At 44.2% G+C, this 12297-nt stretch overlaps 1 protein-coding gene across 1 annotated transcript in view; it reads left to right on the forward strand.

Annotated features, from left to right (window-relative positions):
• Window positions 1–12297, forward strand: part of SYNPO2 (synaptopodin 2) — a 327710-nt gene that overhangs the window by 249658 nt on the left and 65755 nt on the right. The window contains exon 3 of the mRNA XM_040330158.1: window positions 1638–2422. Within this exon, the coding sequence (XP_040186092.1) occupies window positions 1638–2422 (785 nt within the window). The remainder of the gene's footprint in view (window positions 1–1637; window positions 2423–12297) is intronic.

Genomic DNA, 12297 nt, shown 5'->3' on the forward strand with positions numbered 1-12297 from the left:
AGATCTAGGGGGGGGGCGCTGGTGTGGCCTATGCCCCCCCAGATTTTAGTTGCAACCCCCAGGTCTCTGAGAGTGCATCCACTGATCCATAAGTCAGTCTGATTGTGGGCATTTGATATAAGGGTGCACACTGATGTAGATAGCTAATGAAAGGAGCCACTCTGATTTGGGCAATCCGTTTAACCACTTCAATACTGGGCAGTGGGCACTCTCACCCCCTTATTGCCCAGGCCAATTTTCAGCTTTCAGAGCGGTCACAACTTGAATGACAATTGTGCGGTCATGTAACACTGTACCCCAACAACATTTGTATCATTTTTTCACACAAATAGAGCTTTCTTTTGGTGGTATTTAATCATCACTTCGTTTTTTATTTTTTGCTAAAGGCAGAACATATTGGAAAAAAAAAGTTTTTGTTCGTCTCTGTTATACGATTTTGTAAATAAGTAATTTTCCTCCTTCACTGATGTGTGCTAAAGAGGCTGCACTGACGGGGACTGATGAGATGGCACTGATGGTCACTGATGAGGAGGCACTAATATGCTGCACTGATAGACAGCACTGATGGGCACTGACAGGCATTGCTGATGGGGCTGCACTGATAATGATTGCATTGATTATCAGTGCAGATTCCCCCTTCAGGAAAGCCACTTATCGACTCTCCTCTACACACACAATCGCAGCCCTGCACGTCCCCGGGGGGCACGCACGAGTGCCTTGTTCTGAAGGACGTCATATGACATCCAGTCAGAGCAATGAAACCACCGGCCGGCTGTCATTTTGCTATAGGCCAGGCGGGAAGTGGTCAAGGGGGCACTGTGATGGGGATACTGGATATAAGGTGGCACTCTGGTTGGAACAATCCATGTAAGGGGGTACTGTGATGGGGGCACGTGATGTAAAGGGGCACTCTGATGGGGGACACCTCATGTAAGGGAGCACTCTTCAGATAACAGTTGATGTAAGGAGGGGGGGTTTGATGAGGACACCAGGTGTAAGAGGGCACTCTGATGGGGACACCTGATGTAAGGGGGGGTTTGATGAGGACACCAGGTGTAAGAGGGCACTCTGATGGGGACACCTGATGTGAGGGAGCACTCTGATGGGCATCCTGATGTAACAAGGAACTCTGATGGGGATCCTGATGTAAAGGGGAACTCTGATAAGTACTCATGATGTCAACAGGACTCTGATGAGGACTCCTGATGTAAATGGGGACTCTGACAGAGACACCTGATATAAGGGGCCACAGGTTCTGTTTAATCACTGTAATCTAATGACAGCCTAGTACATATTAGTGTTTCCCAGGTCATGACACTGTGTGATAGACTGTCAGTGGCTCAGGCACAGTGTTGCCACTCTGCCCCCTAACCTTTTTTACTGCACCCCCAGATTAAATTGGCTATATCCGGCCCTGTTTGGAAGCCTATTGAGGAGGTCCACCTATGCTGCATTCCATCCAATACTTCAGAATATATCCAGAAGTAATATATCAGCTATGGATGTGCTTTCATATTAGTGACTTTGCATCACCACTCTGTAAAGCTATAGGGCTATAAAACTTTAGGGTACAGAACATAAATTCTGTTGATTACAAACATATGTACATATTTTATATTTATCATTTATTGTTGCAGGGCACCAAGCAAGTCACAATCAGCAGAAAATAAGAATGGAGAACAGGAAAATATTAACAGAGAATTGTGCACTGAAAGTACAACGCTACAGATCCGTCTGGGCACAGAAATTGTGCCCACAGAACAGAACCTCTCTGAAGAAATGCAATATCCGTCACTTTATTCAAAAGCAGGTTCTGATACAATGCTGATAGGAGTTAAGAAAGATAATGAAGTCATGCTGGAACACAAGATTACCCCTAGAGTTATTGAAACTTCCAAAGATGGCACAAGCGGTGACATCACACTGACCAGGAGAATAGAACAAGGCGCTATGGTTGAACTGCAACTGTCACTCCCACAGGACATACATTTGGGCAGTGTAGGTTCACCTATTGTAACTCTTGCGGGTGTTGACCAGGGTACATCTCCAGAAGCAGAAGACAATGTGCTACAAGATGAAGTTGCCTCTGAGCACCTTGATGACAAAGAGCCACCTAGACAGCAGACATCGGCTACATTCCACATAGTGGGCAAACAGCAGGCAAAGATCTCTGCAGGACTGACAAGTGAAGCATGTTTCCCAAGGGTGGAATTGATCTTAGACTGTTCTGGCAGAGAAAAGGAGCCCAGGTTTCAGTCTGACAGGGGGTGTGTAATATCTGGAGAAGAAGGAGGGCAGACAGAGGAACCTCCTTCCACTGTCTCCTTTGGAATCAAAGCAGAAGACTCAGAGGAAGGAGAGGAGGCTCAGCAAGCAGAAGGGGAGCTTGTCAAACCCAATAAACACCGGGCCAGGCACGCCAGTAAGTATGCCACAAGGCATTGTTTGCATTGTTCTTATATGTAACTGTCATTTGTGTACTTGGCTTATATTTTAATCATTTATTAACCCCTACGACTTTTATTTCGTTCTATGTGTTTGTTTGTTTATTTGTTTTTTGTTACATGTCAATGGGTAGATCCTTTTTTATTATTTTTTATTTCTTTTTTTGTCAAAGCAATCTGGAATACTGAGGAAGCTGATTAGTAATTCATTCTTCAGGGGAGTGAGATTTTTCCTGAAATGGACTATTAGCCAGTCAGACTAGTTGAAAAGCCTGATGATCCTAGCAGTTTGACAGTTTGACAGACACCAGCATGTGTGGCACCGGCTAGTTACATGATCCTTTATATTTTGTGAGTCTGCTAGACTGTGAAGTGAACTTACTATTTCTTCTGCCTTGCTCCCATTAGAGGTCAGACACTAAATCTATTCTGAGAAGTAGCTTGACGTAGTCCAGAACTGCATGCTGACTGCACAGAATTCACGAAACTTTCCTGGATAACCGTAGCATTGGCATGTCGTAGGATGGTAAACCCAAATCTTAAATGTAACTGTGCATTTGGGTAACTTGTCCTACAGGGATATGTCATCCTGTGTTTGTTTGGTTTGGTAGCAGAATTCAGCGCTGGTCCCTTCACCCCCCATGTGCTTTGGTTTACAGCCTATGGAACTCAGGAATTGCATCACCATCAGTATTAATTTAGCTCCATGCATAAGGGCTGGGTATTAATAAAAGCTCGCAAGGGAGGAGGAGTCACCGCGTTATACATTTGACAGTGAGCCTTCTAACAACTGTTTGGAAGCTATCACTTGTCAGTTATACTATCAGGGGCTTGTAATATATAATCTAGCATTTTAGAGTCGCCATGATCATATAGATAGTTCTAAACTAAAAGTTGCCAAATTTGTTTGCTTTTTAAAAACCATCATTAAGATTTTTTTATGAACATTTAAGTTCCTAGTTAACCTTTGCTAGACATATTGATAGCAAGGGAATTTATTGAAGAAAACAAAGTATTATTTAAAAAAAAAAAAACTGCGAAGATCAATTAAAAGTGAATAATAATATTAAAATGTAATAATGTGTTACACATCTTTTTTTATTTGGAGCTTAAAGTTATGAATCTACACAAGGAAGCATACATCTGTTATATAAGCGTACTTTAGTGCTGATCCACTCTGATTTCATTGACAGCCTCATTGAACACTGTAGGCTCTCTGCAGACTCATATGATGTCAAACACTCACAATGCATGGCTGTAAGTGATATGGTGACGACCAGAGCAGTGCTTTTTTTTAATAGCAAGAAAGGGGTACTTTATGATTTAAATATGCTTTTTGGTAATGTTAACGTGTGTAATATTGATGTGTGTGACATGTGACGTCAATAATAAGTCCACTTTAAGAGCTCATTAACACCAAGGGCCAGATTCAGATAGATTAGCGGATCTTTAGATCTGCGCAATCTATCTGATTTACGATCCGCCAGCGCAATTTTGCAAGGCTAGTGCAGTATTCACAAAGCAGTTACCTCCAAACTTGGGGGAGTGTACAATTTAAATCAGGCGCGTTCCCGCGCCGATTTAACTGCGCATGCGCCGCCGAAATTTCCCAGTGCGCATGCTCCAAATGACGTTGCTAGGACATCATTGTTTTCGGCAGCAACGTAAATTCCGGCCATCCGTATTCGCGACCGACTTACGCAAACAACGTAAAAATTTGAAACTCGGCGCGGGAACGACGGCAATACTTAACATTAGCTACCCCTCATATAGCAGGGGTAACTATCCGCCGGAAAAAGCCGAACGCAAACGACGTAAAAAAAAAAGCGGCGGGCGTTCGTTTCTGAATCGGCGTTTCTCCTCATTTGCATATTCGTCGCGAGTAAAACACGAAGCGCCACCTAGCGGACAGCGGAAGATTGCAGCCTAAGATCCGACGGTGTAAGTCACTTACACCTGTCGGATCTAAGGGAGATCTATGCGGAACTGATTCTTATGAATCAGTCGCATAGATCCGACTGTCGAATCTCAGAGATACGACAGCGTATCAGGAGATACGCCGTCGTATCTCTTTATGAATCTGGCCCCAAGTGCTTTCCTTTAGTGATCTGAAACACATTGGAGTTATTTACTAAAGGCAAATGGACTGTGCACTTTGAAAGCGCAGTGGCACAATTTTTTCCAAGAGCTTAGTAAATGTGATGAAGCTTCACTTCGTAAGGAATATCAGGTGCAAGAAAAATAAAAAATATATATTTTTTAATTGCACATGATTGGATGATGAAAATCAGCAGAGATAAACTACATTCAATAAGCTCTGGGAAAAATGTGTGCAACTTCATTTGCAAAGTGCACAGACTATTTGCCTTCAGTAAATCAACCCCAATGTGTATGAGCATTGCTATTTATTTTAACATGTAAAAAAGTAGTGCAATGCACTATGGTGTGAACAGAACATGCCATTCATTTTTATTTGATGTTTTCATTGGGGTTGATTTGATAAAACTGGAGATTGCAAAATTGGGTGGAGCTGCGCATGGTAGCCAATCAGCTTCTAACTTCAGCTTGTTCAATTAAGCATAAAATAAAAGCTGATTGGTTACTATGCAGAGCTGCACCATATCTTGCACTCTTCAGTTTTAGTAAATTAACCCTATTATGTCATTATGTTCTTATTCTTTAATAAAAAAAACTTTAAAGGTTGAAGTAGATGGGTGTTTGTGAGCAGTAATGAGGGAGCTTCTGAGTATTGAAGGGATTAGAATGGAATGAATCTGGCACTTCTCCATGAATAATTGTAGGTATATGATGCTATGGGTACCTCAAAATAACAGACATCCTCTTGTATCTTTCATTGAATCTTTTATCAAGGGTCCTTTCACATGTGCGGACCATTTTTTAGATCAGTTTTTTATCATCAGTTGATACGTTTTTTCATCCGTTTTTCATCCGTTTAAGGCTGGGTTCACACTACGGTTTTCCCGTCCGTCAGCCGCATACGATTTATATGAAAAAACGTATGCGGCTGAAACGGACGGGAACGTATGGCACCGCACATATGTGCGTTTTCCATTAACATTAATGTTAAAGGAAAACGTATGCGGTTGCCATACTGTTTTAAAAACGACCGCAAAACCGTGGTTGAACACGGTTTTGCGTACGTTTAAAAAACGTTTTGCCAGCAAATCGTACGCACCCGGATGCATCCGAGTGCATACGATTTGCAATGCATTCTCTATCTCTACGTTTTCCCGTCCGTGCCCGTACGTTTTCAATACTGAAATCGTATGCGGCTGACGGACGAGAAAACCGTAGTGTGAACCCAGCCTTACATCCGTTTTTCATCAGTTGTCATCCGTTTTTTCATCAGTTTTCATCAGTTTTTCATCAGTTTTTCATCCGTTTTTCATCCGTTTTTTTCATCCGTTTTTTCATCCGTTTTTTTTTTGTTAGAACTTTATTTTTATTACATATTTTGATGAAAAACGGATGTTAGCGGATCGGATGTTAAACGGATCGTCCGCTAACATCCGTTTTTCGTCCGTTCTGTTTTTTTGACGGAAGAAAAATAGGAGCTTAACGGAGCTTAACGGAGACGGATGTTAACGGACGTCAGCGGATGCTCATCCGCTAACGTACGCTATCCCATTGGAAAGCATTGCAGTGCTTAAACGGACATATGAAAAAACGGACGAACGGTGAAAGGACCCTTAATGTCTTTATTCTCATTAGCTATGATGGTCCCACCCTAATTACTTTTACTCTTTTTACCTTAAAATTCAACATCAAAGCATTGCTTGAGGATCCAGACCCCATTCATAAAATGAAATTTTATAGGAAGCCAAATGTTCCCTAAACAGGGTCAATGGATGCTCCAATCTTCATTGCATAAGACCAAAATTGCCCTGTCTATAGTCAGATGTAGGTTAGAGTAGAAAGCTGTGCCTTCCCACATAGTGGCTTTGTGCTATATCAAGCTAAAGGTCTTTTTTCTAAACACAGTTAAGGTGTATCTAAACTAAGAACAAAAATTTATAGCATTGTAGATTACTGCTTTTTAGAAGTGGTGGCTTCATTTGTTTTCTTTTTCACCCTTTTCCCCTTTTTTTTAACCTGGTAGTTCTGCAATTAAGGCCTCGTACACACGACCGAGAAACTCGACAGAATCTATCAAGAAACTTGGTGGGAGAGCTTTTTTGCCGAGGAAAACGGTTGTGTGTACGTTTTTCATCGAGGAAACAAGTTCTCTTTTTCCTCGTCGGGAGTCTCAATTTCCTCGTCGTGTTCCTCGTCGGGCTGGTTTTCGACGAGAAACACGTTCGTGTGTATGCTTAGAAACCCGTGCATGCTCAGAATAAAGTATGAGACGGGAGTAAAAGTAGCATTTGTAATGGAGATAACACATTTTTCACACTGTAACAGACTGAAAAGTGCAAATCGTCTCTTACCAAACTTTTACTTAACATGCAGTAACATGAGATTAGCAAAAGCAGCCCCAGGGTTGTGCCAGTGGAATCGAACTTCCCCTGCCGTTGTATGTGTTGTACGTCACCGCGTTTGCGAACGATGAGATTTTGTCTTGACAGTGTGTACGCAAAGAAAGCTTGTCGAGTTCCTCGACAAGCCTAACAAGGAACTCGTCGAGGAAAACGATGTGTCTTTTCCGACGAGTTCCTCGGTCGTGTGTACGAGGCCTCACTTTTCGCACTGAGCAGTGTTGTCACCCTAGGACAGGAAGGGGGTTAATGGGAGGACTATATAACACCTCACTCTTTTCTCCATAAGTGCCAGTGGCAATGTTAATTTAACAACACCCCAAAATCAGATCACAAATGCAGTGACCTGATTTTGTTGCAGTGCGTTTTTAACCTGTTCCCATCTGCAGGGCCGGATTTGCTCTCCCTGCCGCCCCAAGGCCAGGTTCCGCAATGCACCCCCTGCCCGCCAAGCTTGTCGCTTACTTTTTTTTATTTTTGTATAATTTTCTTATTATTTTTCTTATTCTTTACTTTTTTATTTTATTAATTTAATTTAATTATTTCTTATTATTTATTAATTTTTTTATCAATTTTCTTCACTTTGTGTGATAGCAATTGGAGGTGACAGGTTCTCTTTATTAACCCTGTCACCTCCAAAACAGGAGTCCTAGCACTGTGCTCGAACTCCTGTCACAGCTGAGATGGGAAGAGCACTGTATGTTACGGGCGTCAGGGGAATCCATGCCACTGCCGCCCCTTGGCGCCCTGCCGCCCCAAGGCCTGGCCTCAGTGGCCTTGTGGGAAATCCAGGCCTGCCCATCTGCACTATAGCCGAATGACGGCTGCAGCGTGGACCTACATTGCAGGGAGGCCGTCAATAAATGTCCTCCCCTTTGCATGCTCACCGCGGCACCCCACAGCATGAGCTGTGATCACCAAGTCTATGAGACTCGGGTGATCACACATCGGAGTAAGGGGCCAATGCCCGTCCCTTACCATGTGATCAGCTGTCAGCCAATGACAACTGAACACGTGATGTAAACAGAAGATCGGTAATCATTTTTTTTCTCCTAACGCTGATAGCGGGAGGAGAAAAAAAAGCTGATCACCGGCTTCTGTGTAAGGAACATCAGTCCTAAAGAGGAAGAGGCAGAGCTGCCTTATCGGTGCCAACCAGTACCGCCTGCCAGTGCCACCTGCCAGTGCCCACACAGTGCATATCAGTGCCCAGCAGTGTATATTACTGCCACCAATCAGTGCCAACTATCAATGCCCAGGAGTGCCACCTATCAATGTCCACCAGTGGTGCCAATCAATGCCTCATCAGTGCCACCTAGCAGTGCTGCATATCAGTGTCACCTAACAGTGCACATCACTGTTCATCACTGCCGACTTTCACTGCCACCTATCAGTGCCCATTAGTGCAAACTATCAGTGCCACCTATTAGTGCCCTTCAGTGTCACCCATCAGTGCCACCTCTCAGTTCCCACCAGTGCCACCTCATCAGTGCGCACCAGTCACGTCTCATCAGTGCCCACCAGTGCCACATTATCAGTGCCCATCAATGCAGCCTATCGGTGCGCATCAGTGCACCAACGAAGGAGAAAAAATACCTGTTTGCAAAATGTTATAACAAAATATAAAACTGTTTTGTTTTGTTTTTTCAAAATTTCCGGTCTTTTTAAAAAAAATTAACAAAAAAAAAAAATGCAGAGGTGATCAAATACCACCAAAAGAAAGCTCTATTTGTGAGGGAAAAATTATCATTTGGGTGCAGTGTAGCATGACGGCTTACTTGTTATTCGAAACGTGACAGCGCTGAAAGCTGAAAATTGGTCTGGGCAGAATGGGGGGGGGGTTAAAGTGCCCAGTAAGCAAGTGGTTAAAGTAGTGCATACACTACTTTTGGTGTGGTCCATTGCAATTCAGCCCATTCAAAATGAACGTGCTCAAATCGTACTGCACCGCATGTGCATTGTGCAAGAATGTGCAATGTGCTCATGTGCAATGTGTTCATGTGCAATGTGAACCGGCCCTTAAGGGGGAGGTGTTTATAGTCCACAGAGAAGGCAGAGAACAATGCTAACTGATAGTAGTCTAGCGTCAGAGAGCACTGGAAGATATCAGCTCACAATAGTTCTGGCTGGATGAACACAACTTGTCAAATGGATATAATAAAAGTTGTACAAAAAGAAGTATGGGAATTTTCTTGAATCATACTTACCTAGGTGGTGCAGCATCTGTTCCCTGTCAATTCTAAGGCTGAGAACCGAGCGATCAAATACAGCTGATCGGTCAGTTCTCAGAGCTCACTGAGCAAAGAGCAAAGACTGTTATTGGGGTGCTGGGCTGTGGAGGGGGTGGGAGTGGCTCGCTGGGAGGCTGATCCGGGTGCCAATCCAGGCATGTGGGTGAATCCTGACCATATGGTCGCTGTCTTTCCCAAGCCTGGACTGGCTCTGTGATATCAGCTGACAGCAGGCTTTAGCCCGTTGTTTGCTGAAAGTGGGTCACAGGAGTGCAGAATGATCTGCACTCCTGTAAGCCACAGGAAAAGTCCAGCCAAATGAGCTTTGGCTGTACTTCTCCTTTAAAGCAAGGCCGGATGTAAGGGAGTGCTATGCCCCACCCCACAGGCTTCAGTGGTGCCCCCCTCCCGGGCTGCTCTGGATGCTGTGCGAGACTAGTTGCTCCTACTCTTGCCCATCCTGCTGCAGGATTCCTGTGTTGCGCACAAAGGGGTTGTTGTTCTTTAGTAAATTACTCCCAAAGCTTTCCAGAGACTCTAGGGAAGCCAATGTACTTCATTTAGCTAACTTTAAGTTCTTAATGTTCCTCAAATTACAGTAGTAGTTTATTACAGTATGTATCTTTCTATAGTTCAGAACGCAGGCCCCTTGACTTTTTCTTACTGCACCTTTAAATTAGATAGGCTAGGTCAAGACCTGATTCCGTGGTCCATTTAACGGACCAAAAGGAAGCAATTGTTACCCTAAAAAAATGTAATTGATTCTGTTCCTTTAAAGCATGAATAACAGCACAGTGCTTGTGCTGTGTAATTTGGCCGTTTGTATAATCTAAAACACCTGGTTGATCCTGTCTGGTGCTGCCCTCCCCTCTGAAAACTGACCACGGTTTATCATGGCTGCTGAGCTCTGACACTGTGGTCAGTTTGCATGCATCTGTCATCCACTGCCTCTCCCCCTCCCTTCCTGCCTGTCAGCTCGGGTCAGTGCCCGCCCCTCCCCTCCCCTCCTGCTGCTAAAATAACTGTCATTTTCAGGCAATCCCTAGTGTTCAATAATGCTATATGCCCAGTGTGTGTCCTTTATTAAGTTGTTTCTTGGGATGACAAGAGGAAACAGCATGTTCGGTGTCCACATGAAGTGCCTAGTCAGTGACTGTTAATCTAATCAGCTGTTGGAAGCTGTCACATAAACTCTGTCATTAGGATAGCCAGTTCTGGAATGCGTTGCTGAGGTAGAGTTGCTGGAAGTAAGGAACCAGCAAAGGCAAGAATGCAACTCTAACTCATCTTCTGGTTTGGTGACAGGTGTGCTCAGGCACTTTAACTAAAAATATCTAGTGTGTCTGCTAGGTGAAAATGTTTCTAAAACGTAATATGGCTGCTGTACGAGCACATGTGTTGCTAGAGATAAACCAAACTGATTGTGGTATCAAATTAACTAAACGGAGAGATGGATACTTAAGACTTTAGTGTACTTATGAATCATTAAAGCGGTTGTAAAGGCTGGATTTTTTTCTTTCTAAAATGTATGATGAGGTGGCACTGATGAGTTGGCACTGATGAGTTGGTACTGAAGAAGAGGCCCTAATATTTAGAATTGATGGGCACTGATAGTCAGCACTGATATGCAGCACTGATGGGCACCGATAGGCAGCATTGATATGCAGCACTGATGGGCACTAATAGGCGGCATTGATAGGCACTGGCAGGCGGCACTGATGGGCACTGATGGACACTAATAGATGGCACTGGTAGGCAGCACTGATGATGAGGTACTGACAGTCATTACTGATGGGCACTGATTGGCATCTGTTTAGGGCACTGAGAGGCGTTACTGATTGGCACTTTGGGCATTGATTGGCATTTTTTTATGATGGGCACTGACTGGTATCTGATGGGCACTGATTTTCAGCTGTGGTGGGCACCTTAGATGGGGGCTGCACTGATAATCAATGCGCAGACTCCCCTTCTGACAGGAGAGCCGCCGATCAACTCTCCCTGTCAGCACGAACCAAGGAAAGCCATTTACTGGCACTTCCTGGTTACACACTGGGATTAGCTGTGATTGGTCATAGGCTCTTTACCACGATTGGAGTTGCGGTGTGTCAGAGTGACACACCACCAATCACCACGCTGGGCGTCCCCGCCAGTGTGTGGTCACGGCTTATCCTGTTGGGCGTCATCATTCTGCTATAGGCCAGGTGGGAAGTGGTTAAATAGTACCATCAATTTACACAGCGCTTAATACATAAACAGTATATTGTACATTCACATCGGTCCCTGCCCTCAAGGATCTTACAATCTAAGGTCCCTAATACAACTTCATACATTTGGGTCAATTTAAACAGGAGCCACTTAACCTGCCAGCATGTCTTTGGAGTGTGGGAGAAAATCCACACAGGCACAGGGAGAACCCCAGGTAGGTGGTGAGGGAGAACCCCAGGTAGGTGGTGTCCTGCTTGGTATTCAAACCAATGACCTTAGTGCTGGTAGAAGGAAGTGTTAACCACTTAGCCACTATGCTGTCAAAGGGTAGAAACATGTTATATGTACCTGCTCTGTGCAATGGGATTGCACAGAGGGGTCCCGAACCTCCCCTTTGGGCCCCCAGCACTCTCGGCACTCTCCTCTGTGTTTAGCACCATAGCAAATCACTTGTTATGGGAGCAGACACACAGGCTCACTCCCAAGCCGCACTATGTGCATCCTTAGACATACACAGCTTGGCCCCACCCCCTGCTCCCTCCTTACAGGATTTGACTGGCATCAGCAGGAGCCAATGCTTCCCACGTCTGCCTCTGTGCCTGTGAGGAGAGAAAGAGAGGAGAGCAAGCTGCAGACAGGCGCAGCTCTGGATTGAGATAGAACGCAGGTACATATATAAGGGCGTGAGGGGGCAATACTGCTTCTGGGACATGTTTTACCTTAATGCAGGGAAAACATGTCTAGCCATTAGAACTACTTTAATGAAGATTTAACAGCAGGAAACATTTGCTGTCCTTGTGACCATGCTTATATGGGTGTAAAATGAAAGGCATACATGATGGAATCTCAGGGCGTGATTTACCAAAGATATGACTTTTGTATCAAGCAAAACCTATCCCAATACCCAATCAAATGAAAAAA

This window comes from Rana temporaria, chromosome 1, assembly GCF_905171775.1.
Source record: "Rana temporaria chromosome 1, aRanTem1.1, whole genome shotgun sequence".
Classification (NCBI taxonomy): domain Eukaryota; kingdom Metazoa; phylum Chordata; class Amphibia; order Anura; family Ranidae; genus Rana; species Rana temporaria.